The sequence below is a fragment of the Microchirus variegatus genome, assembly GCF_963457635.1.
Source record: "Microchirus variegatus genome assembly, chromosome: 21".
NCBI classification, from domain to species: Eukaryota; Metazoa; Chordata; class Actinopteri; order Pleuronectiformes; family Soleidae; genus Microchirus; species Microchirus variegatus.
The window spans coordinates 17024282-17052179 of NC_139822.1; the positions used below are offsets into that span (position 1 = coordinate 17024282).

Sequence of the window (27898 nt, forward strand, 5' to 3'; positions counted from 1 at the left end):
CCAATAGACTTCTAACGCGATTAGCAAACACAATGTCCCATTAGAACACTGGAAATGGGCCTCTATACACCTATGTACATATACCATTAAAAACCAGACATTCGCAGCTAGAATAGTCGTTAGTAATTCTGATTTCCTTCAAAAATAAGGACATTTCCTAAGTGAGCCCAAACTTTTGAAAAAATGCTTATGAATCTTCATGTGTGGCCTTCTTCCATTACCCCCCCCCCCCCCACCCCCGTGATTACCAGTCACAACAATACACATTCGACGTCCATTTTCGGACGCTAAATCAACACAGCTGGTGCACAACCTAAAGTTTGTGTTTATGTCTGTGCGCTACCTTTCCGACTTGCGTCTAAAAATAGCTCGGGGCCGCATCCTGCTATGATGCTGGAGGTGCAGTCATCTTTCCTCTGTGAAGGACACAACAGTGTCTGAAGTTTGGGAGGCGGTCGAGCGGTCGGGGGGGAGTGGGGGAGGGCAGGAGGAAGCCGTGACTACTGTGTGACAAGCGCCCTGTTCCTTCCTCCCGGGCCTGAGAAACAGGAAGTGCCGCACATAAGGCATTATTGTGACGGACAGGAAATGCAAGGTCCTCTAAAATAAGAGCCCAAATCTGGTCGTCAATGACAGCAGCTTGTCCTCCACAGCCCCACAGAGACCCCAAAGCCCCGGACACATCACCTTCCTCTCTCACAACCGCAGATTCATTGTCAAGAGATCCAGATTTAGAAAAAAAAAAAAAAAAGTTGGAAGACTTAAATAAATAAATAAATAGCACACGGTTTTTTGCTCACTCTGTGACATAACGTTAACTTTTGAGGGATTTTAAAGGAGGAGTGTTATCAAAGTAAAGCAGCTTCAGGACGCGTCAAACCTTTTGTTCACACATTGTTTTAACCACACGACAGCTTTTAAAAGAATTAACTTTGCATGTGGTTCATGATCCACCGTGCTTGTGTTTAGCAGAAGCCGAGGCGGAGCCGGTTGCTAAGAGAGAGATTCGAGGCTTTGTACCGTGGGCTCCCTCCCAGTTAATTAAAATCCTTACTTTATCTGTTCCATGCTTTCAATTAGAAAGCTCTGGAAAGGTGCCCAAGCTCTCGCATGTAGATAACCGTAGCAATAAGATGTGATTAATAAAGGAGGGGGAGGGGGGGGGCAGTTGCACTGCAGGGTTGCAGCAACGCCCTGCTGCCATGTTCCTCTCTGCAGTGCCCACGCAGACAGCAAATTACATAAATGAGATGGACTTCTGTGGGACACGACAGGTGCTGGCCACCTGTGATCATGTACATCTGAGTCAGCATCGCCGTTCAGCTGGTGCCCAAGTCTATTGGGTTTGTTTCCAGTCACCACCAGTAAATCAAAAGACGTGTCTGCCATAGCAGTGTTTTTGCTCAATTAACAGCAGATCCATCATCGCCCGCCTCTGCTTTTCACAATCAATTAGCCGCAACACAGAAGCCAAGCTGTATGGATAATCAATCATGCTAAGCTGAGCACATTATGGTTTACTGGGCATGTGGTGCCTTTTCTGATTTCTGTTTGCGTTGCACGAGCCAAAGCGCGATCATTTCTTGGCGCGCTGAAGCACCGTGGTGTTCTCTGTCAAAACACATTCGCTGTGATAAAAACTCTGAACATGTCAAACTAAATCAGCGTTATTAACAAATCAGTTTGAGTTTTAAAATCTATACATGATCCAACATATTATTTACTTAGAGCGTCAGGTTCGAGTTAGAAACAGCATATCATAATCAATTATCAATAATAATAAAGTATAGAGAGGGAAGCACTTACTCATAAACAATAGGACTTTATTTGGATAAACTGGCATAAACAAGTCCAAAAAACCAAATCCTTCTTTCATCATAAATGACTTTTCATGAACACCTGAGATGAAAACAAACACAGGGCATTTACTGCCATCTACTGGTCACTCTAGGAAAACACAAAGTCTGCAACTGCAAACATTTTTTTAAACCCTGCTTTTTTTCTTTTCTTTTTTTTTTTAACTAATGTCGGAACGATCTGAATGACTGTGTCAGTGAAGATGAGAGGGACTCACTGGTTGGAGAAAGGTCTTCTCTCAAGCCAAACGCGTCCTTGGGCAGGACAGTGGCACAAGCACCAGTCTCTGGCTCAGGCATCGTCTTCAGGGAGCACGGAGGAGTCGTCTCCATCAAGCCTGGACTTTTGACACCCCCGACACTCTCTCTGGGGATCTGGACTGGTGGCATCTGGAAGAAGAAGCCTCTTCCTATACCAGGTAAGGCACATGGGGTTGACTGCTCTTTCACAACGGGCTTTCCTCGACCTATCGTTTTGATCAGTTCCTCAGTGCATCCTATGCCTGCAGAGGGCAGTGTTTTCCCAAATGCTGCCACTGTGGCTGCCACTGGCGCAGTAGAGGCACAGACATCCAAAGAAGCAACACTGGTGACCTTTGGAGGGCTTGGGAGTTGCTGGTCTTGTTGTGCTGATGAAGGCAACTCCACAGCGGCAGGTCCAAAGGATTCTGCTTGAGCCAGACTGTCCTCATCTGGTGAGGGCGAGGTCAGGGATGGAGGCTCGGTTCGGGGTTTGAAGCGAGCCAGCAGACCCTCCTCTGTGACAGGGTAGTGTTTAGCTGCCTGCTCCTGGCGCTCATGATGCATTTGCTGCAGCTGCCTGAGCTCTTTGGGCAACGCCAACACACTCTTCTGTGTATGTAAATAGGTAAACAGCAGGTTTAACCACTAACCTGGAGAGTATGATTTAAGAAGGTAATTCTAAATGTTCTTTTTTTTCCCCTTTAAATGAAATTACAGTGGAAGCACAAAAACATATCTAATGGGGGCTTTTATAAAATATGTAATGGTGGTAAAATGGTGCATTGGGTTATTAATTCACATTATAAATCAAGTAAGGAGGCTAATTTTTCCATAGACTTCCATTTAAACTGGGCTCTTTGAAACCAGTGGAGTGGTAGCTAACTGCTACTTCTGTTCAACTTCCTACTAGGCTTCACTTTTCAAACCAGAGGACAGCATCGATTTTTATATACAGTCAATTAGGGGTTCCACGCTACAGGCACAAGTTAGGAATGGGGCAATACCACTTTTTTGTGTCCGATAATGGTGACACAAACTCGAGTATTTACCGATATTTACCGATTAGGCCCATACAGTCATTTTTAGACCATATTATGAACTATGAAGCTGTTAACAACACATTTAAAAGTCAGAGTCATTTGAAAAACAAAATTCTCCAACTGTACAAGAAATATTAATATAAATATGACTCAGCTAAAAATGGTTGTGCATAGTGAAGCATGCGATATATAGGATTTTTGGATTGGTGCATCACATCTCATTTTAATATGCCTTTACTTTCCATTATAATAGAAAGACCACTGGGCATGAAGTAACAGAATGACAAAACGGATGCATCGTGTCTACAAAATAAAGATTAACCAACAGTACTCTTTCAATAAGGGCTGAAAATTCAACTTTACCTCCCATTTATAAGTGACTCACCTTGCCGACATTCTCCAAATCCTCAGGATTAAACTGGCTGTTGGTGATGTACGAGTCCACCAGAGCCATGTAGTCTGTCATGAGAGCATCCAAGAGCACCTGTCTGAGAGGCAGCAGGTGGATCACCGACAGAGCCATTACCTTCAGCAGGGCTACAGGACACGGGCGCACATACCACATCTCATTTTCCTCCTGTAAAAAAAAAAAAACACACAGTGAATACAGATCCATTACTTTAGTAGCATAGTAGCTACTACATGTGCGTGCTGTTCTGTACTAGGGATGGGACTTTTTTGTCGACAATCGACACGTGCGCACCTCGACAAAAAAATGTATAGTAAAAAAAGTCAAAGTGTCACAAACACGTAAAGATCACGACCACGGAGGTGAAAGAAGCTGTGCACGAAAAGGTGATCCTGCTGTCCAGGCTCTCTGCGCTCTCTCCGATGATGCCGGCTCGTTCTCTCGAGTGGCTGCGCGCGTCCGAGCGTGTGTGTGTGTGTGTGCGTGCAGTGCGAACGAGGTTGCGCTTAAGTTTAGGACGGGGGTGGGGGACATAACACAAGCGCTACACAAAAACCTGAGCCGTCTGGCGAGTGGCGACACACGCGTTCCAGCGGAGAGTCCGCTTTTTTTCTCTTTTTTTGCCCCTCATTTATATTATCGCTGTTCTGATGGTCAATAATAGACATTAATGGACATTACAGCCATGTTTTTGAGCCTAAAATGAAGTAGTACACTGTAGAATAGTTTACACCCCCGCATTGCTGCTGTTGCTGCTGATGTAAAAAAAGAAAAAACATGTGGACCTCGACAATCGACTCTAAAAATGTGTGAAATTCCCATCCCTATTCTTTACCTTGGTGAGCTGTGACTTGATCTGAAGGGATAAGAGCTGGGAGGGCGGCACCTTCAGGTGGAGACTAACCACTTCCTGCAGAGTAGAGACTCTGTCGGGAAGAAACCCGCCTGTTTCTGTGTGGAAGCACATGACGTCTGCCACCTTGCAGAAAGAAAAAAACACATAAGGTATATCAGAAAATTAACATCACTGTCATGTTTCAAATTTACAGGCTACTGTGTTTAGGTCCTTACCAGTGTGTCAAAGACGTTGGTTAGCTGTACTCCAAATTGAGCAACCAGACATCCGGCAATGGCTCGGCAGTCATGCATCACCTGTACCGAACGGAACAGCACAGACGTTTACGACAATAATAATAATCATCACCACTGTGACTGATTTCTATGCTGCTTTATTAACCTTTAATATGGCTTTGCTTTCCAGAATGGTGGACAGGCCATTCTTAAAGGCCCGGGCTCCGAGTAACAGGATGTCAAACAGATACACCTTGTTTTTGGTGGCAATCTAAAAAAATGTTTTAATGAAAATGAGCAAATGTTGCGAAGTAAAAAATAATAAATTTGCCTCAGCAGAAATGTAATAAATCTCACCTGCAGCCAACACAGTCTGCCATGCTTAAACACCTCAACTCCGTTAGCTCCTACACCAATGGTGTGTTGCTTCTTGATGTGTATCACCTACAGAGAAGCAGGCAACTCAAGATATGTACATGACGATTGTCTCACTTTGCAATTGTTTACTATCCATATAAGTCTGGAGTTTAGGGGGAAAAAAAAGAATAGTCATTTGTGCTTACAGCAGGCACAAACTTCTCATGAAACTCATCAATGACAACGAAGTCGATGCACTCTTCCTCGCCTTCGTCGTTATCTGCAAAGAAGCAGAAGTCCTCTCAAATGTGATGCTTGAATGCACCTTTCAAGAAACTCTATGAAAACCTTTTTTTTTTTTTTTAAACACACATATTGAACTCACCGATTGTCATTGTCTTCCTGTACGGCTGAAACTCTTCCACTGCCAAGTGGTGGTCAATAACTTTTCTGTGTACACACACACACACACAACATTGACCTCATTACATTTTTGACAACATGTCACCAAAGGATCATCATCATCATCATCGCCACCACGTTATTGCTCACTCACCCACTGTCACCGTTTGCGTCACCGGTGAATTCCACTGTGAATGAATGAATAAAGACTTAATTTAATTGTTGTTTCAGTATTTACATTAGGGCTGAACAATTAATCGAATTTTAATCAAAATCACAATATGGCCTACTGCAATTTTCAAATCGCAGGAGGCGCGAATTGTATCGCAATCGCAATTCCTGTTCAAATATTCGCGATTAGATATTTATTCAAAATCGTTCAGCCCCAATTTACATGTTATTATATTTCTTTCAAGAAGCAAGCAATTTTCTGTACATTCTTAAAATGCAAGATAAGGTTATTTAAGGGGTGTTGTTAAGAGTCATGAATTGGAAGTGTATTTTTGCAGTTATTGCACTAATATTGTGAATAACAACACATTTGAGACATCAGGATGATGTTGAAATAAAAGATAATGTCATCATGTTCCATCTATGATAAGAGACTGTTGTTTATGATGATTATCTAATAAAGTATTATTTGTTTATTTATGCCATTCGTGTGTACGGGTTTGTCATTATCTACAATTCTGCAGATATCTACAACTTCATTCTGACTTTTAAACTTAATTCAAGATGTCTAAAAAGGACATTATATGTGGATATCTTGAATTGAGGATATTGAACTTGGAATTGTGACTAGTCTATAATGACGTTGTAGATTCAAACCCCATACACATGCATGGCAAAAAGGTGACGTCGTTCTGACGTAGAAACTGAATGACCCACATATGAAAATCTAGTGTTGACTCGTAAGAGTGACGTTGTGCAACGAGCGTACTCACCATTGAGAATCTCATGCCCAAAGAACAGTTTTGAGCCCGGGATTTTACAGCCATTGCTAGCATTAGCAACTGAAAGCACACACACACACACACAGAGAGAGGCATAACGGTCAATTAAACCGTTTACAGTGAAACAGGAAGCCTACAAGCTGCAAATGTATCTTGAGAATCCTCAATATCATCTTCTGGACGAGAAAATAAAAAAAAACTTACCGTCTGCCAACACCAGCGTTTTGTTGGGGTTTATGCGTTGCACGACCCCAATGAAGGACGACGTCTTGAGGGTAAGCTTGATTCGTTTCCCCTTGAAGATATTAATGAACTGGGCCTCGTCGACAACCATTTGACCGTACGCCATTCAAACAGTTAAAATGTCACTTTTCAGCTGACGTACGCTTTTCAGAGCGTCTCCGTCGGTCGGTTAACGGTTTAACTTTTAGCTAGTTAGCTTAGCTAGATTTCAGGGAGCACTTGTTACGTTGCGTGCGTAACTTGTGACGTCAATTAACGATGCGTTCAAATGCTCCCCGTTTTAGTGTTTGGTGTGTTTTGACAAAAGTTTAATGTGCTAATATAGGTTTATTGATAACATAATTGAATTTACGATGTACAAGAAACATATAAGCACGATATATATATCAAAAAAGAAGGTTTCAACAAGTCACATTTAAATATTGCCTGTTTAAATACTTTGTATTTCTCTGCTGCTATGCTAAGCTGTAACACTGCTATGCTAAGGCGCTCGCACAGCACACTAGCTAGCGGTGGGGTGCTCGATAAATTGTCACCGGGCAGCACAGGTGGCCTACTTTAGTTCCGTGTTGTAGTTATGTTATCGCATCCTCTAAAATACAAACATTTCAAAGCGAGACTGAAGTTTATGCATGTTTTAAATAAACGTTACATTAATAGATTTTTTAAAGACCTTTCAAAATTCTATTTAAGACCTTTTATGAGATTTTAGGAGAATTTAAGACATTTTAAGGCCTTAAATTCAAACTATTGGATTTAAGACTTTTTAAGACCCCGCAGATACCCTGTCTAAAGATCTTGCAGATTCAACCATCATAATTTACAATTTCGACCATGCGTGCCCTGTTCTTATACCATTTGTATGCACCTTTCAGTTTTTCCTGACCAGATTTGGATTTGCATTAGTCACAAATACTGCAATTCAAACTCTATGCTGCTTCACTCATGGAAATTGACTTGAAAATCAAGTATGCATTTAGCCACATGGGGGCAGGCTTAAAGCATACAGTATAGCTTGCAGGTCTGATCACAAAAAAAAAACAAGCTATCTTATCAGAAGAAGCCAGCTGCTAATGCACAGGTTCTGCCTATGGAAACACATGGATTCAAATCTCAAATCTGGAGACAGGGAGGTGTAGAGGATGCTCTGGAGTGTCGGAGGCACAGAGACGCAACACTGTGCCTTTTGTGTCATCACCAAAAGCGTGCTCCTTATTCCCCACAGTGGAAATTATGTGATCAAGGACAAGTTATGACACTCAAAGGGAGACAAATAATTCAATTTGAAATGATTAAATCACATCAGAATACAACTCGGGTGTTTGCAAAACCCTAGATCATGTAACGTATACATGTCTTATCACACCAGCAGGCGTACGAGAGCTTCTTAAAGCAGTGGGAAAAAAAAAGGCTCCAGGAAACATCTTCTCTGGACCACCTACAGCATCACAATGTTATCCCCTCACACAACACACGAGCCATAATGGAACCTCTGCTATCTTTGGAGGAAGGTCCAACCCTTTTCCTGTTCAGCGCACTGAACAAACAAAAAGAAAAAAAAAACTACCCAAAAATGGCATTTATGATGATTGACAGCTCCATTTGACAGCTTTATTCACTCGTCAGTCACTCGTAAGATGCTTCATCTAAAAACAGTGTTATCCCAAACCTTAACCAAACCCAGTTATGGATGACTAACCCTAACCCATAATTCAAATCTTGGCTCTAAAACAGTTTTATTAGGACCAGGTTTTGGTCCAAAAAGTTGTTTTTTCCTCGTGCAATGAGGACAACTGGTTGGTGTTTATAGGAGAACAGGTCCTGGAGAGGTGACAAATACAAGCACACGCACGCACACACTCACGCACACACACACACACACACACTGAAGCCCTCACAGTGTTGCGTTCACTGACGACTCGGCGCAATGCTGCTGAGAGCGCGGAGGCGCACAGAGGCGAGCAGAGCGAGGACATGCTCCCATCGAGGAGGACACAGATGGACAGCCTCGTTCAGCCGCTCGTCGCCCAGTACCTCGCTATGGGATGTCAGTCGAAAGAGAACAACCAGAACGAAAGTGTGCCGTCGGACGACAAAGGGAAGGACGATGCGTAAGTTATTTTCTCACCTTTGTCGTTTTTTTTTTTCCAGGTGCGTTTTTTTTTTTTTTTACTAATTTGTGTTATTATTCTTTTTTTTTTTTTAATCCAGCTGTAACATTGTAAGCTGTAATATTTTTGTTGTTGTTTTGTGGTTTTTAAAAAACTGTGCCGACACCATCCGTGGCTTTTTACGCACAAGCGCCGCCGCCGCCGCGCAACAGGCGCTTTTTTTTTTTTTACCGCAACTTTCTGACGTACGTGCTTGCGAGGTGAATTCCTCCCTGTTTACCGGCCATCGCTTTAAAGTTTAAACTGGATGTCCGCTCTAATCAACCGGCATTTCCGGACCCAAAGTTAAAGGAAGGAAACGAGAACAATGAATAGCAAATATAGATGTAAGGGGAGGGGGGGGGGGAGTTGGGGAGTTGGGGAGGGTTATTTCAAACAATAGCTTCCACTCACACACAATCATTTCAAACAGTACGTGTGTTAATCTGTAGTCTCGTAAGGGGCACGGTTTTAGAACACAAATACACCCCTCTATACATCCTCATACGCACACAGAGAAACCTCACCGTCCCTCCTCCTCCTCCTCCTCCTCTTCCTCCCTCATCTTCTTCATCTTCTTCTTCTTGTGTTGCTGTTCCTCCAAGATGCAGCTCCAGGTCTAGAGTTTCTCCTCCAGGACGCCCTCACCGGTTCCACAGACCCAGCCCGACCCAGAGCGTCCCGGCAGCCAAGCCCATGACACCCCTGGGACACCTCAGCAAGGGGGGAAGCTGGGAGGAGCTGATCCAGGCCTGTCTGCAGTCCTTCGGTAAGTCCGAAGTTTTTTTTAAATCGATTGCTCTGCGATGCAGTAACAGTGTTTGGAAACAGTAAGACTGTGTGTGTGCACCCAGACATTGTAAATAAGACTTTACTGTAAGATGTTTCAGGGCTTTTTTACCCCCCCACCTCACACTGTATTCTCTTAATGTGATTTCTATACCACATGATTACATATTATGTGTGTGTGGGATTGATTGAGTAGGCTGCAGTTTGGATCAATCAGGCAAAAAAAAAAAAAGATCATTGGCTTCATCAAGTTGGTCTGGAGTGCTCTCTCTCTCTCTCTCTCACTCAGAGTTTATGGTGATTGTGTGACAAGCTTTCAAATTGCTGTTGCCTGGTTACACAAATGGGAGCAGGAGCGATGGAGAGGTGTTACAATGGGCTGCAAATAAAAATGGCAACCCCCCCACCCTCCACCCCCCACTCCATAACTCCGTTTATCTGTCGAGAGGTAGAGTAATAACAGCCTGACGGAAAAAGAAACTTTCCAATATGAGCTTCATGCACACGTGTGCTCAAGATTCTAACCTGTGAGGACACCGAATGGCTGATCCTATGGGGGAGGGTCAGGTTGCCCCACTTGGCCCACATCACAGACCAAACCCCCCTCTAAGGTCTCGCCGCGGCTCTCCTGAGCGCACGTAAGAGCGCCATTTGAAGGATTACCTGCGATTGCGGCTTTCGGAGCCCTCGCTGAGCTCAAAGGTCAGCTCCCCGACACGGTGGTCCTCAGATGCTGACCGGGGCCTTTGAATCGCAGAACTCTGTGAGGTGTTGGATCAATAAGCTGTTGACATCATCATCACTCACTCACTCTCGCTCTCTCGCCCTCGAGAACCACAGCACTCTGTCAACCTGCTTTGTTTAAACAGATTTTTATCAGTTTTAATCGATAAAACATTCAGAAAATCCAACAGTAATGTCATTTAAGAGTTAATAATAGACATTATTTGTCCTAATTTAATTAATATTGACATAAGTTAAAGTCAAATTCAATTTAATAGCTGTTAAACAGTATTTTTTACCAGTTTTAATCTATAAAACATGCAGAAAATCAAACAGAAATTTAATTTAAGAGTTAATAATAGACATTTGTCCTAATTTAATAAATATTGACATAAGTTAAAGGTAAATTCAATTTAATAGCTGTTAAACAGTGATTTTACCCGTTTTAATCTATAAAATATGCAGAAAATCAAACAGTAATGTCATTTAAGCATCGATAATAAACATTATTTGTCTTAATTTAATAAATATTGACATAAGTTAAAGTCTAATTCAATTTAATAGCGGTTAAACAGTATTTTTAACAGTTTTAATCTATAAAACATGCAGATAATCAGACAGAAATGTAATTTAAGCATTGATAATAAACATTATTTGTCTTAATTTAATATAAATTGACATAAACTAAAGTTAAATTCAAATTAATATCTGTTCAACAGTATTTTCTACCAGTTGAAATCTATAAAACATGCAGAAAATCAAACAGTAATGTCCTTTAAGAATTAATAATAGACATTATTTGTCCTAATTTAATAAATATTGACATAAGTTAAAGTCTAATTCAATTTAATAGTTGTTAAACAGTATTGTCTAACAGTTTCACTTACTTTTGTCTATTTTTCCTCGTTAATTTCATCATTCCTGTATCACGGAGAACTATAAAAGTAACATTTTTGGGCAACACAAACAATATTTGTTCAAGCTAAAAATATAATTTTAGATCAATTAACTTTAAATTAATTAATTACGTCACACGTTAATCCTTTTAAATAAAGTTTTTTGAATGAAAATTAGAAAAATGACCATGATCTGATATTACAATCGCATTTCCTGTCCAAAACTAATTCCCTATGGGGGAACCGCGGCTCCGATGACTTAACATAAACACCGTTCACCTTAAAGCTATACGGTGATTTAAGGACGGATGGATGATGGATCTGTGCAGAGAGCGATAACCATCGTCCTGCGTTTAACTTTTGATTCCTCTGAAACAAAGGAACCATCCAGTCGGACGGCTTCTATCAAAACAAGGAAACATGCGTGAGCCAGAGCGAGCCTGCATGTGGCTGATTAACGTCTGAGATAAACCTGAAAAGTAGGCCAAGCGCCGCATGTGTGTGTGTGTGTGTGTAACCCATACAGTATCATATAGTTCCAGTGTGACGGGGCAGCAGCAGCAGCAGCAGTGGCAGCTTTCCTAATTTTTCCAGTCACTAACCGACAGCCCAGAGGGGATTTCCTCCTGCAATTAACCCCGGGAGGGTTAGTGGTTGGAAAGTTGTGAAAAAAAAAAAAAGGATGGAGCAATTGTTTATGTGACAGGGAGTCGCGAGGCTTCCTGTAGTTGTGAGTTTCTCACCTGATTGTCGGGTTCTAAACTCCAGCAGAGGTGGAAACTGATGAGTCACGGGTGGGTATTGTTTCATACATGTCTGAACTGCACTGCCTTTTTGGATTTGGAAGCTGGATTCAGCTGCTGGTGGTGGTGGTGGTGGTGGCTGCTGTGTGTTACAAACACAAACACACCCCTCTCTCGCAGGATATGAGGGCTGGATTAGTCAGCTGCGGCTGTGGAGTTGCGAGTTGCTTACAGATAACAAAGATTAGAAAAAAAGAAAAAGAAAAAAAAACATGTTGCCATGGTGGCTGAGGTATTTCCAAGGTGATGCGGTTTAAAAGCGGGGCCCCTCAGACGCCTGGTGTCCTTGATGGTGTCGAGATTCTGGGAAAAAATCTCAAAGCGATATTCAGCTCGACGGCTCAGTGATGCTGCTCTACACTCGTCATTTACTCTCACGTTCTTCGTGTATGTACTGTCCTCATAGGAGAATCTGGATCTGGGTTCTCTGGATCAAAATGGTTCTTACTGGAACCATTAGTGTTACCAAGAACCCTTGAAAAACCCTTTTTCAGAAGCAAATGGTTCCAGGTAGAACCTCAGGCCGGCTTTACACACGACAACGATCTGAACGCAAGCCGCAAAGGTGGCGTCGCGTTCCCACTTTTTGTTTCGCGTTTAGACGAGCGTCTTTGGGTGGTAATCTGCAAAGTGTGTGAAATTTGATGTAGTATGCATGCCAGGTGGCTAGGTGGCGCTGTGAAGCACTGCAACACAACAACACCAGGAGCGCGCGCATGCGCTGAAACGTCCTTCTACTTCTCTCTAGTAGCGCTGAGTAGCCCACAGTCGAAAAACCACAACATTAACTCGGCGTAATTGCTGAAATGACTCCTGGATCAGTATCAGAGCAGCAAAGGCAACTTGAATGTCCGACCGATGGATCGAATCCGACATGTTTGTTTTTTGTCTGTACTGCACATGGATCTGACGTCAACGCGTACAGGAGGAAAGTCAGCGTGACGACGATGAAGTTGGCACCACATTCGCCCCAGGTTCTCTTTAGAGAAGCCTCAGCCCTTGTAGAAGGACCCTTTTGGAACCCTTATTTCTGAGTCTACACTCTTAGATATCTTAGAAAAGTGCTAATTAGAACCATATAAGATTCTTCGCCTTGTCCTCATAGGAGAACCCTTTTTTGGCTCCAGGTAGAACCTTTTTATAAAGGTTTTATAAATGGTTCCAGGTAGAACCTCAGCCCTTGTAGAAGGACCCTTTTTGGAACCCTTATTTCTGAGTCTACACTCTTAGAAATAAAAGTGCTAAGCAGAACCATATAAGATACTTCGGCTTGTCCTCATAGGAGAACCTTATTTTGGCTCCAGGTAGAACCTTTTTATAAAGGTTCCACCTGGAACCCTTTTGGATGGGTTCCACCAAGAACCCTTTTAAAAGCCTTTATTCAGGAAAGGGGTTTTAAAGGGTTCTCTGGATCAAAATGGTTCTTACTGGAACCATTAGTGTTACCAAGAACCTGTTCTTTTATAAACACTGACCTTGTAAGAACCTGGAGCCATTTGCTTCTGAAAAAAGCAAATGGTTCCAGGTAGAACCTCAGCCCTTGTAGAAGGACCCCTTTGGAACCCTTATTTCTAAGGAGTGTGGGACTAGAGCTGCGACTAATAATCGATTAATTGTTTGGTCCATAAAATGTCAGAAAATGCTTATAAAACATGAATGGAAATGACCGACGTTCTCGAACCAAAACGATTCATGATTTCTCTGTTGTGCAGAGCAAGAAACGAAGAAAATATTCAGATTTAAGAAGCTAAAACAATCAGAAATCTAGTTTTAATCGCGAGAAAAGCTTCAAACCGATGAATCGACAGTTGACGACAGTATCAAAACAGTTGAGGATTAATGAACTACAGTTATATCAGCCTCAGAGTGAGGTTGTCGCGGTGGTTTAGTGGAAGATAAAGCAAGTTTTTGGGCTGAGTTTTGGGCAGAAATGTCGTCCGTCTTGTCCGTGTAGGACAGATGTTCACTTTCAACATTATCGCGACCTTACCGAGGGCTGTTTTTGCCCTTTGTGAGTGTCAAATAAACACCTGGAGGGTGGATATCTTCAGTTTTCACTCATGCACTCGCCCATCTTTGTGCCAATCCCAACGTAGGGACTCCTCAGTGATGACATGCACAGAAAGGGGAGAGGTCAACTTCAGTATGATAGCATCACGTTGTGCAAAAACACATCATCATCATCATCATCATTAGTCAATACTGTAACCTGGGAACAGAAGTGGAGATTGTGACTGAGCCGGAGGAGGCACACGACCACACGGTTGACACTTCGTCATTCTTTTCAGCATCAGTCGCGTCAGATGCAGATGAGATAAATAAATAAGGAAACGGGGTCGGGTCACATAGAGAGAGAGAGAGGAACAAAGATCGCGTACATGTTGGGAGAAAGGAAGTGAAACTAATTTTGAGACACAATGAGCTGCAAAGGGGGGGTGGCGGGGTGTGTGGCTGGGTTGCCATGGTTCAGAGCAACACAACACACGTCTGCAACACACAGAAACACTTTTAGAGCAATTTTACAGAGGGTCCACCCCTGTACTACTATACTACTACTAAAATGTTCTAGTGCAAAAAAGGTCACAGTTACAGTACCGCCAACATTTGGGTATAACAGTCACAATAGGCTCTTAAAAAGTTAGAGGTAACAATATAAACAACAATGGCCACAATAGGCTATTTTTGCAGTAATATAAGTAACAGTACCAATACTATTCAGGTACAATTGCTACAGCAAAATATTCTGGTACACACATAGGCTGCGTACAATTACACCTGTACTAGTATTTGCCAAAAAGGGACGCAAAGTGTCACAAAGCGTCTCAAAGTGCCAGAAATAGGTGAAGCCCTAATGGGCCGCGGGCCGGTCCAAATTGCTTGAAGGGCCGCATCTGGAAGGCCCCCCCCCCCGGGGCCTTAAAGGCGCCATATGTAATAATGTGGCCAAAAACGGTTACTACATTCAAATTCAAAATTACCGAGGTCTTTTAGGTTTTCGTTTTCTGACGTAACTGGCAACCGAGTGGTTGCTCGGCAGCTGAGACTCTACCGACTGCAATGATTGGTAGACGGCGGTAGGTGGCGCCACATGCCAAAACACGATTTCAAAACATAAACATGATTTGCCGTCTGCAAAATATTTGTTTTTAACGCAAATATTTTGTCTGTACTGTTGTTGTTGGTGAGTTCAGTTTGTTATATGAACATTATTCCTGAGTCTCTGTGACATATTAGGAGGATTTTATGTCCCAGTTGCTTTAGATTTATTACATAATGCACCGTTAAGTTCAAAATAGCCTCGTTTTAGCGAATGAAACGTACATGAATTGCTTCAAAAACACGGCACAAAATGTTTATTTTCGGCTCACTTTACTCGCAATGACGTCTTTGTTTGTTTTTGCGTCCCGCAGACTCGGACGGCGGCGTTCGTGGGAGCAGCCACCTGCTGAACATCACCCTGACCATGCACCGCCTCCTCATCTCGTCCAGCGACCTGCTGGACAAGCTCGTGGCTCTATATCCTTCAGCGTAAACCCTTACGGCACAGTAAGGTCTTTGGAAGTCACGTGTTGGCCAGTTTTTCGAGTTTTTGCCCTGTTAGCTAGCAACACAACTGGAAAAGTCACGGACGGATTTGGATGGAATTTTCAGGAAATGTCCGCAATGGGACCAGGAACGAGTGATTACATTTTGGCGTGTGATCTCTAGACGCTGTCACTGGTTACAACCAGGCAGGGTGTGTTTTTGAGGCCCTGAGCTGCCTTTGGCGGAGGTCTGCGCTCTCCGAGTGCTTTTCTAGTTTTAGTTTCTTTTGACGAGAGTGACAAATAGAATGTGGGTCAGACCACCGGCTGCGTGTCCTGCTTTTGTGTAGTCGTCGTCAATAGCGACGGGGCTAATCTGATAGGCGAGTGGCAGTTCGTGTTTACTCCCGTACTGTAAACGCGCTCCGTCCGCGTCATTCGCCTATTTTTAGCCGCGCCGCGTAAACTCCGCTCTCCCCACTGTGGACGCGTCGAGTAGACCAGGGAATCAATTACCATTGAGTATTAACTGTTTGATTCTGTCTCTTTCATTTTCTCCACCCCCCCCCCCCCCCACACACAACATGTTTTTGCCATTGTGTCTTAAGTGCACGGACAAATAATCTACACTTCCATTCAGGAAAGAGCGATGGCGTCATGAACCCCTCTCAGGGGAGATTACTGCCCCCACCCCCCCGGGCGAGCAGCCTTGAGGTTTCAGGTGTTAATTACCTCTGCCTCGTTCACATGCTCTTCAGTTATATATAAACACAGACCCTCTGTTGCTTAAAGAGCCCCCACTGCTCATTTGTGTGTCACGTCAGAGCGTTGAATGGTCCCTCTGCTATTTTTAACCCCACTCATTCTCAGCCCAAGCCCCAGAAGGGTGCATCAAATGAATTCAGCGTGTGTGTGTGTTTGTGTGTGTGTGTGGAACAGACACAGGGGCCATTAACAGCCCTTCATCGCAGTCAGGCCTTGAGATTGCGTGGGCAATAATTCTCCTGCTCGCTCCCATGACGCAAATTAGCCTTTTTTTTTTTTTCTTTTTTTTTTCGCCGTTTGCGTGCACATCACTTCAACCTGATTTCTGTCAATCAAGAGCCGCCAAACCCGGCCGCAAAACAACGGACGCATGCTAATCGACAGTTGTCGTGCGTTAAACGAGACGCAGGCGAGCGTGTGTATTTTTTCTTCTGCATTGGTGTTATTCACTTACCTCTGTATGCCAGAATGATTCGTGATTCATCCTGTGAGAGTTTTCTGCTTCATGCAGCTGCCTCCTCCCACATTTCCAAATGTCACTTGCCTTTTAGTTGAATCGCTTTACTTTTTTTTTTTTTTTTTTTTTGCTTTCTTCCATTAAATCGCCGTTAAGATTGCAGATAGGGAAAAGATTCCTTGCAACCATATGTTCGGTATTTACTCAACAACACAAAACTGCCGCCGCGGAAAAAAAACGACGTCAAAGATCAGCAGACTGCCGACTCTGGATATGAAATCACACAGTCAACATCAACATCGTGGATTCCTTAACCAGTGTCCTCACGTTCAAAACAGCGCTAGACAACGAGCAGCCAACACAGTGCCAGAGGATATGCTTCCTCGTCAGGTCAGCTCACCAGCCACGTTTTCAAACTCTTGCTCTTATTGTGTGGGTTTTTGTTTTAAACTCGCATTAAATCACCCCCAGGCATTGGATCCAGGAGTTCTGGATGATGTTCCGCCTGGACCGCAGCCTCTCGGACAGCCTGGACCAGTTCCGAGAGCTGGTCAGAGAGCAAGGACAGGAGCATCTTTGCTCGCTCCTCGAGACCAAGTGGATGTAAGTGTTACTCTGACTCTCGGTAGTCACGATCGAGAATGCAGACAACTGTGTGACAATTTGAACTTTAGTCCAAGTACATGTTCTGTGTTCAGAGGCGGTTCTAGAGTCTGTAGGGGCCCTAAGCAAAAATTCCCAGGGGGCCCTTCCTTCCAACCAGTGTTCATCACCATTATGTTACAAATAATCTGACACCAATGAAAAATGTAAAGATGAGTTCAAAATCATTTTTTTTCAAAATGAGTGAAATAACATGGAAAAACCTATAATATAATTGTAAAGAACAATAAAATACTGTAAATAGTTTTTTAAAAAAAAACTTTATAAACTTAGTTAAAAAAAATACATTACACTGTAAAGAACCCACGTTATAAAACAATATAAATATATAGAACAATAAAATACTGTAAATAACTGAAAAAACAAGCATTTTTTCATTATTAAAACAAGATTTCTGATTGTTTTAGCTTCTTTAAAAGGGTCATATTATGCAAATTCAACTTTTTAACCACTTAAATCCTTATATTTGGGACTCTGGAGGCCCTATCAGTCAGCAAATTCTGAAAAATTGTGAAAAAAGCTCGTGTTTTTGTCTAAGTACAGAAGATAAAACAAGCGACGCACACATTGGGACGTCACAATGTGCTAAATTCCTGGAATTGTTCCACTTTGTCCGTAAAACACGTCAGAATGCTGGCGAGGGCATAGTTCTATTCTTGGCTCCACAGTGCAGCACAGAGTTCTACACAAACTTCCAGCCTCAGAGGATTTATCTGTCCAGTGGATACGTTATGTGTTATTATATATGACGGCAATGTGCCTGCTAGAGCCTGCACTTTCCCAGTAGCCTCTGTGGCTGATGTCATTTCCTGTCCCTTAAGTTTCGTTCTGAAAAGGTTTGGCAGGGCGACTGAACTGCTGTGGTGCTTCATTCTTATGGTGTTTTGACCAAAGCGTGTCACAGACATAGGGTATAATATGTCCCCTTTAAATAACAAAGAAACCAATCATTTTGGTTTGTGGACAAGACATCGGAGAACATCCAAAGTTGCGATTGCGATGTCATACGCGTCGTGTGTGCTTTCAGAAGCGAGCGGGACTGGTCGTGGAAGGCCAGCCAGAAGATCAAAGCCAACAGCAGCAAAAAGAGGAAGGTGTCGCTGCTCTTCGATCACCTGGAGCCCATCGAGTTGGCCGAGCATCTCACCTTCTTGGAGTTCAAATCGTTCTGCAGGATATCGGTGAGTAGGAAACCACTCTGCAGCGATCGTCGTCTGTATATTTTCCACATTGGTGTTTCCTCCTCACGCTTTTTGCAGTTTCCGTGCAGCACATCATTTCATGCACATCCCCCCCCCTCCCCCCCACTCTCTCTCTCTCCTCTCTGTCAGTTTGTCGACTATCTGAACTACATTCGCAACTGCTGCATGAAGGACATCCCCGTGATGGAGCGTTCCATTGCGCTGTGTAACGGCGTCTCCCAGTGGGTTCAGTTGATGGTGCTGAGCCGGCCCACTGCTCAGCTGAGGGCTGAGGTTTTCACCAAGTTCATCCACGTGGCACAGGTAGTGGTTAAATCTTTCGAGCGTCTGTTCGTCGCTGAGCGAGAAGAAAAAAAAAAAAGGGGGGGAACAATGTACTATAACCCTTTCCTCTTGCATGTACACATTATCTAACTAATGACGCTCTCTTCCTCACGCTGTAGACACTAAACCCTATAGATGCTACATAATTGGCGGTTGCGTAACGCTCATTCAGACAGCTGGTAATGATTCTCAAGAGCTCCGCTGCGGGGCTTTTAGCATATCCAAGGATTTCACCGGGAGAAAAAGCATTATCCGAGTGCAAGCTAATGGAGTCTTCGCGTAGAGCGGACTCGCACACCGAGGAGCCCGTGAAAGTGGAGCGAGCGTAGTTGGCCGATCAGTCCTTGTCTGTTAAAAACCACTTCAATGCGAGAAAAGATGTGCTAGCTTCAGGGAGCGGGGGGGGGGGGGGGGGGGGGGGGGCGGTATTGGCTCTGCAAGGGGCCTCAGATTGCACTCAAACCACTAATGCACGATAGTCTACTGTCGACCTCAAATCTCACGGGTGTGGGAACGAATTTCACACCATGATGCTCCAATGACAGCACGAATTAGAGCTGAAAAGAGAGAGAAGAGGGGGGGGGGGGGTGGGAGAGAGAGGGGGGCCCGGTAAGAAAAGCAAACAATATAAGTGGCTTATGCAATGACAGTGTTGTGAGTTACATAACCAGAGATACCTGGAACAAATGTAATTGTGCGCGTTTATATGTGTGCACATGGACGGACTGATTGTGTGAATGTGTGTGTGTTTTGTGTGCAGAGTCTACATCTCATGCACAACTACAACACACTAATGGCCGTGGTCGGAGGCCTTTGCCACAGCTCCATCTCCAGACTAAAAGACACCACCTCGCACGTTCCCAGCGAGGTCACTAAGGTAAAAACGGACGACGTCGCGAACGAGGTCCAAGCCGCGGGGAATCGGGAAAAAAAACAACTCAAACGATTCTCTTTGTAGGTACTCAACGAGATGACGGACCTGCTGTCCTCGTGCAGAAACTTCGACAACTACAGGCAAGCGTACAACCGGTGCGCGGGGTTTAAAATCCCCATCGCGGGCGTCCACCTCAAAGACCTGATTTCGGTCAACGAGGCCATGTCGGACTACGTGGAGGACGACAAGGTCAACGTCCAGAAGCTGCAGGCGCTCTACAGCCACATCAACGAGCTGATCCAGCTGCAGCAGATCCCGCCTCGGCTGGACGCCAACAAGGACCTGGTCCATCTGCTGACGGTATTGCACCTTTCAGAGTCTACTAAATCTGCTAAACAACGCTCGCGTCGCTTTGGTGTGAATCACCGCATTGTGTCGAGCGGCGGGCACAGATGCAAATGAGCGTGTTACAGCATGTGGATTGGTGTGTGTGTGTGGGCGTGATGAGAGTCTATGATCTATGAGTGTGTGGGTGACGGGACTGGAGTGTGAATGAGAGCGAGTGCAGATTGCTCTACTGTCGCGTTTATCCGCGCGCGGCGCGCACTTTTAATTGTACTCGAACAACAGAATGCCCATGAAGAGATAATAGTTAGCCTGTGACCCGCGCGTTGGAACCTTCATCGCGACGTGTTGTCGAGGAGAAATGTGGCGGCGACACACAAAGGCTGTTTACAAGCCGCGTGCTGATGTCTGGTCGCTCTGTGCCCACAGCTCTCCCTGGACCTTTACTACACCGAGGACGAGATCTATGAACTGTCTTACACCAGGGAGCCCAAGAACTGCAAAGCACCTGTGAGTTATGGAAGCAGCTGTTTGACCAGTGACTTAAAAAATGACACGAATGTGTGATTTAAAAGTGTTTAAAGGTGCATTATGTAATAAATCTAAAGCAACTGGCCATAAAATCCTCCTAATATGTCACAGAGACTCAGGAATAATGTTCATACAACAAACTGAACTCACCAACAACAACAGTACAGACAAAATATATGCATTAAAATAAATATTTTGCAGACTGCAAATCATGTTTTGGCATGTGGCGCCACCTACAGCCATCTACCAATCATTGCAGTCAGTAGAGTCTCAGCTGCCGAGCAACCACGGGTTGCCAGTTACGTCAGAAAACGAAACCTAAAGGACGTCGGTATTTTGAATTGTCGTGTAGTAACCGTTTTTGGCCACATTCTTACATATGGCACCTTTAAGGCGACATATTATGCAAAATCAACATTTTAATACTTATATTTGGGATCAGAGGATTTACACATTTTATATATGACGGCAATGCGCGTTCTGAACAGGGTGATTGAGCTGCTGTGGTGCTTCATCCTTAAGGTGTTTTGACCAAAGCGTGTCACAGACGTGTTGTTGTTGGTGAGTTCAGTTTGTTATATGAACATTATTCCTGAGTCTCTGTGACATATTGGGAGGATCTTTTTTTACGGCCAGTTGCTTTAGATTTATTACATAATGCACCTTTAACGTGTACGCAAATGATTCGACTGACCACAAATATGGAGGTGCTTAAACGTCCTTCTAAACTTTGCTTAGGTTTTTCAAAGTAAAAGTAATTTCACTCTAAGCTGCTTCTGAAAAGAAAGATTACATTTAATGCAGAAGACGTTCTCTTACAATAGTATTGACACCGTGTGGCCAGGCTTGTTTTTAAACGACTGATTACTTTTCCACCAGCCAGCCACCCCCTCTAGACCTCCACTGGTTGTGGACTGGACATCAGGAGTGGCTCCTAAACCCGATCCCCGAACCATCAGCAAACACGTGCAGCGAATGGTGGATGTGAGTGCTTTTATAGAATCTCTTCTAAACCCAAGTAATGCTTTCGTTCTTCTTCTCCTCCGCGTTGACGGTCCCTTTGCCTCTTGACTTTCACAGTCCGTGTTCAAAAACTACGATCACGACGAGAACGGCTTCATCTCTCAAGAGGATTTTGAGAAAATTGCCGCGAGCTTTCCTTTCTCCTTCTGTGTCATGGACAAAGAGAAGTGAGTGCTCCCTTTCGACCGGGTCTTTTCTCAGTGCTTCTTTTTTTTTTTTTTTTTTTTCTCTGACTTCAGCGGAGAGAGGAAGCCAAAAGAGTGGTATTTGTTTGTAGACGAGTGTAGCAACAGGAAACAAAAAAATAGCTGCAGAACTAACCATAAAACCCACCGCTAAATATTCACTTCACTCTTTTGTGTTTCTCACACACACACACTCACACACACACACACGCCCTGCGAGGCATGCGATTCCTCAAGTTCTAAACCAGCTCAGGTTTACACAAAAACACCGCGACGATGAACTGTGTTTAGTACACGGTGCAGATGAGTGACTTGTTTTCATAAATACACAAGTTAAAGAGCCCATATTATACCCTATTAACCCCTAGTTAAACTAGTTCCTGGTGCCCTAATGAACATGTCTGTGTCATGCTTTAGTCAAAATATCATAGGGATGAAGCACAATAGCAGTTCAGGTGAATGAGACCCAGGTAAACACACACCCACTGCTCCGTATACCCCATAGTTATGTCCGTTTACCCGTTGTTACTGCGTTTCACCGTAATGCATAGAGTGACCACGATTTTGGCTTCTCGCGATCATAAAAACATTAGAATCGAAGAAAAACGATTAATGAGCCGCGCGCCGCGGCGTGTATGTAAATTCCTATATATATATATATATATATAATTCCATATATTTTATTTATGAAAAAAATGTTCACAAGCTTCACAAGCCCTTTGTTGTTGATCGTGTATGTAAATTCCTATGCTAGAAAAACACCTTGAATGCACCACCAGTGTTACTGCAGCTTCAACTGACGTGTGTGGATCAATACTGAGGAGAGAACGTGGAAACACGACAGAAAGGCAGCCTTTGGTTGAGAAGAAATGTAGGACAACATCTACATCTTTCTGCAGTGCTTTCAAACGCGTGCTCTTCATATTATTGATCCACACATTCAGTCACTCGCTAACTGCAGCGCCACGTAACTGGTGCGTTCAAGGTGTTTTTCCAGCATAGGAATTTACACACACGATCAACAACAAAGGGCTTGTGAAGCTTGTGAACATTTTTTTCATAAATGAAATATATCCGCTGGACACACAAAAATCCTCTGAGGCTGGAAGTTTGTGTAAAACACTGTGCTCCGCTGTGCAGCCACTCTTCCTCCCTCGCCTGCACTCTCGTATTTCACAGGGACAAGGAGGAGCTACGGTGGTGCTGTGAAGTACTCTGCCTGGCGGGGTGCCAACATTCACGGTGAAATGCTCGCTATGTCGTAATTCCGCGGGAGGTTTAAACATCGCATGTTTTATCGCCTATACTTACACTAAGTGGCACCACTAAAACATGACCGAGTCTTGTTTTTTCACATTTTGGGGACTGGTATGGCCCACTGAGTCCCAAATATCAGTACTAAAATGATTAAAAAGTTGATTTTGCACAATATGGGCCCTTTAATATCTGACATATGTCTGTCCAGGGAGGGCCTCGTCAGCAGAGAGGAGATCACGGCCTATTTCATGCGAGCGAGCGTCATCTGCTCCAAACTGGGCCTCGGCTTTGTCCACAACTTCCAGGAGACCACTTACATGAAACCCACCTTCTGTGACAACTGCTCAGGCTTTGTAAGTCAGCACACAAACAAACCCGCAGGCGATTAAGGGTTGATGTGATGAAAAAAAAAGCAGGTTTCAACTCGAAGTGAAATGAAATGTAAGCGTCTTCTTCTTCTTCTTCTTCTTCACAGCTGTGGGGCGTCATCAAACAAGGCTACAGGTGCAGAGGTGATTATCCCGTTCTGCAACGTCGTGTCGTCTGTGGTCAACGTTTAATACAGAGCAGACGTGCACACACACACACACACACACACACACACACACACACACACACACACACACACACACACACACACACACACAGTTGGTAGCAGCAGGTGAAGTGAAGCTACCTGTGCTGTGGTTTTCCGCGTTGCACACTCTGCGAGCTGAAGCTTGCAAGCAAGACATCAAAAAAAAAAGACAGCGTCTGCAGTCAGAACCACAGTTTACCCCCCTCCCTCCCTCCCCTCGCCACCAATGCTTCAAGAGACATGAGAACGTATTTGTTTGCCAGACATTAAGCACGCAAAAGGTTCTGAAAGTTGCATTTTTGCAGAACAGATAGTGTTCATAAGAGAAGTTTTTCGTCAAAGTAAAACTAGACACCTGTTCCTGTTCTGACATGTTGTTGTTGTTGTTGCGTTCTTCGCTGTGTGTGTGTGTGTGTGTGTGTGCAGACTGCGGGATGAACTGCCACAAGCTGTGCAAGGACCAGGTGGCGTTCGAGTGCAAGAAGAACGCCAAAGCGGTCAGCGCCGGCGACAGCCCGACGCCGAGCTCCACGCCGAGCTCCACGCCCGTCACCGCGAGCACCTCGGACGGTGCGTTGAGGATCTGAATCCCAAAAAAAAAAAGTCAGAATTGGGGGCGTCGTTTCACGGCAGCTCGCAGCAGCAGCAGCAGCAGCAGCAGCAGAGCTCCAGTGCAAGGTCTTAGTGTCTGGGTGGTTTCCCCCCCTGCAACTGTTTCACTTACGGTAATAGTGAAATGCCCACCTGCTGCAGGAAAGCGGCTAGAATTAGATCAGAAGACTTTCATTTTCAATTTACAAAAAATTTAAATCATGCGGATACACAAACACAGTGAAGAATTTTGAATAGAATTTAATGTATGTATATTACATATTTGAATGGAATATGTACATAGGTGTATAGAGGCCCATCTCTCCAGTGTTCTAATGGAACATTGTGTTTGCTAATCACGTTAGAAGGCTACTGGATGATTAGAAAACCCGTGTGCAATGATGTGAGCACAGCTAAAAACAGATTTGCTGGTTCTTTGACGAAAGCAAAGTTATATTTTCTATGCATTTTGCAACTCTTTTGATGAACAGGGTCTCTTCAGGTTTCAACAAGTCAAATTTAAGACTTTTTAAGACCTTTTTAAGACCATAATGAATACAATTTACGACCCATTTCACATCCATACTGCCAAAAAAGTAACACACCACGGCACGCGCACACAGCACAAGCACACTAGCTCGTGGTGCAGCTGAGTCTCTACTGACTGCAATGATTGGTAGACGGCGGTAGGTGGCGCCACATGCCAAAAACATGATTTCAAAACATAAACATGATTTGCAGTCTGCAAAAGATTTTTTTTAAATGCAAATATTTTGTCTGTACTGTTGTTGTCGGTGAGTTCAGTTTGTTATATGAACATTATTCCTGAGTCTCTGTGACATATTAGGAGGATTTTATGGCCAGTTGCTTTAGATTTATTACATAGTGCACCTTTAATAGATGTTTAAGACCTTTCCCAATTGTATTTAAGACCTTTTAGTTTTAGATTTTAAGGCCTTAAATTGAAATTATTGGATTTTAGACTTTTTAAGACCCCGCGGATACCCCCAGACTTTTTAACGGTAGTGTATATACAGCTTATTTAGATTATTAATGGGACATTTGTGATTCACAATGACTTCATTTTTCAATTTTGTCCAGGTTCAGAAGAATGTCCCTTCCCTTATCCACCGGACGACAACAACAAAGACTGGAGCCCAGACTCTCCGGTCACCCCCACCGCGAGGCCTCGGACGGTTCACAGCGGCACTCAGACGGAGGGACCTCAATTATTGGCCGCGGCCCCCGAGGTCGCCGGTCGCCTTCAGCCGTGCCTGTTAGTCCCCGCGGCGCCCGCCTTGACCTCGTGTCCCAGCCCGGTGCCGCAGAGGAAACAGCGACACTGCGTCAAGTGGGAAAACAGAGCGTCTGTCGTGCAGAAGTCTAAAGAGCCAGAGGACGACGACAACAAACCCACCTACGAATCTCTGGAATCGGTGCGTTTGCAACGATAACAACCATTATTCTTTTTCCCCACACACACACACTCTCCATTACAAAGTCCCATCTTTATGTGTGTTTTCTAGGAAAACCAGAGGCTGCAGAGAGTCAACGAGACACTACGTAGGAAGCTGAAGGAGACGGAGCGGGAGGTGGAGATACTAAAGACACTGCTGAAGAGACACGCTCTCCACCCCGTGGAGGAGGACTCCTCCTCATAGACATGTACAGACAAGAGTGTATGCTGCAGCTTCTCCCAGGGAGACTGCTGCTGCCCCCCTCTGGCAGCACGTAGAAATGGAAGTCTTATAAGTAAGTAGGATACAATAGAAATAGCCAGTAATGGTACACAGCCAATTAAAAAACAAAGCCATTCAAGTTTAAATATTATTATGAATATGCCACAAAGGCTGTAGAGTTTTACAGAGGAAACTAAATAAGTAGAACTCACCAAGTTAAATGAAGGAGTGCAGTATTTTATAGTGGGGGGAAAAAACAGCAGAAAGTGATCAATTCTTGGTCAGTTAATGGCCTGAGATATTTATGTTAAACATAAAGTGGAAATCAGAGGCCACAGTAAATGTACGCAGCTTCATATTTTTGAAAAAAAAGAAATAGCGAGATGTTTGTGGCGCGAGTGACAGGTCGTCTTTGTTTTCTTCTTCTTCTGATTATTATTATTATTATTAATTATCATTAACAGTACAGCGAGTTCATCACAGCGCGAATGGCCTCAGACGTCCCCTGCGTCATAAACCTGTAGGTGCACACATGCTGAATATTTATTGTCTAAAACACTAACCATACGTAACGAGAGTGAGATAAATTAACATTTTTGTACAGTTTGCTGGTACTTTTCAGTGAATTACTGTATTTATGCTTGTGTGTTGGCATCATATTGATACTTTTTATTATCGTGCAGCCGTCAGTTCATCATTATTATTATTATTATTATTATTATTATGGAGTCGTCCACTGTAGCAGTGTTGTACTATGAGCGGAGGTCAGTATGGGTGTGTTTGTACTATGTACTGTAAATACAAAGTATACACGGTGTCGTCTTACTTATCGTCTGTCCCCCTCTCTCTCTCTCTCTCTCTCTTTCTCTCTCTCAGTATTGTTTCTCATTGTTAGAATAAACCACATCCTGTGTAAAGAAAAAAAAAAAAAGAAAAGCCTAGTGTCTTGACCACTGGAGGTCACTAAAGCCCCGTAATATTCCTTCAATTCTTCAGATTTACTCCCACTGTTGTTACATTCTGTTTCTGGCCATTTTAAAAGAGATAAACTCACATATACTGGCGTTTAGTGATGTAAAGTTTTAATTTTTTTTTTATAAAGACGGAGTCAAGCCGCACAAAATGAGCATCATATTACGATGTTTAAATGTACCGTATATATGGAAGCTATAAGAATGTGCAATATAAAGTGTCTCATATCCTATATATGTATATATATATATATATAACATTGCATATATAGACATACATATATGTACATATACATACGTATATACATATATATGTACATATGTATATACGTACATATATACACATACATACATATATATATATATACATACATATATATACACATACATATATACACATACATACATATATACACATATGTGTATATATACATACAGTAATGTGGGTCTTAAAACCATAAACTTTGGGACACTGTGTAGTATTTATGAGTTTATATAACCCAAAATCCAATTTTTTTATACATATTATGTACTATGGCCGCTGTTGCAATGCCACTGTTAGCAGCGAGACGCCATGTTTCTACGGGAGCCTGTAAGGACAAACGCGAGAGAACAAATCGAGCGTCGCTTTACTTGTAGCGGAAGTCCCGCCGCCACTCTCTCCGCTTCGTCTGCTACGGCCGCGGTAGCTCCGCCCTCTCCCTCGCCTCACGAACCTCATCTGCTGACACGGAGAAAGACGACGAGGACGACATTTGACCGGCTGAGGACACCGTAGCGCTCAGGGAAGGGAGGGGGTGAGCAGAGGAGCAGTACTTTTTATCGCTGTGAATCAGCTGACGGTCACGGAGAATACACATGGCTAATTAATATGCATGTGTGTGGGTGAGTGGACTGTTAGCATTTAAGCTAGCGATCTTTATGCTAACGTGTTAGCAGACTTCATCGTCACAAAAACAACAATCGGATGATTATTCAGCGGCTGAAAAAGAGCA

The 27898-nt window shown here is 43.5% G+C and overlaps 2 protein-coding genes across 2 annotated transcripts; one reads left to right on the forward strand and one right to left on the reverse strand.

The window, feature by feature from the left end:
- Positions 1–1576: 1576 nt before the first annotated feature.
- exd1 (exonuclease 3'-5' domain containing 1) lies at positions 1577–6665 on the reverse strand (the record flags this gene model as incomplete). Its single annotated transcript, XM_083908065.1, has 12 exons — positions 1577–1611; positions 2075–2708; positions 3525–3716; positions 4384–4527; positions 4620–4700; positions 4786–4890; positions 4977–5063; positions 5183–5256; positions 5362–5426; positions 5533–5566; positions 6323–6391; positions 6536–6665. 12 exons carry the CDS (start codon positions 6663–6665, stop codon positions 1577–1579), a joined length of 1650 nt encoding a protein of 549 aa, XP_083764191.1.
- A 1883-nt stretch (positions 6666–8548) lies between these two features.
- On the forward strand, positions 8549–25935 carry LOC310942485 (RAS guanyl-releasing protein 1-like; the record flags this gene model as incomplete). Its single annotated transcript, XM_083907877.1, has 17 exons — positions 8549–8685; positions 9330–9493; positions 15346–15463; positions 17000–17071; positions 17153–17284; positions 18372–18525; positions 18676–18849; positions 19631–19747; positions 19829–20104; positions 20519–20599; positions 21500–21604; positions 21701–21810; positions 23294–23438; positions 23561–23597; positions 24089–24232; positions 25355–25689; positions 25780–25935. 17 exons carry the CDS (start codon positions 8549–8551, stop codon positions 25912–25914), a joined length of 2436 nt encoding a protein of 811 aa, XP_083764003.1. The 3' UTR covers positions 25915–25935.
- Between the last annotated feature and the right edge of the window lie 1963 nt (positions 25936–27898).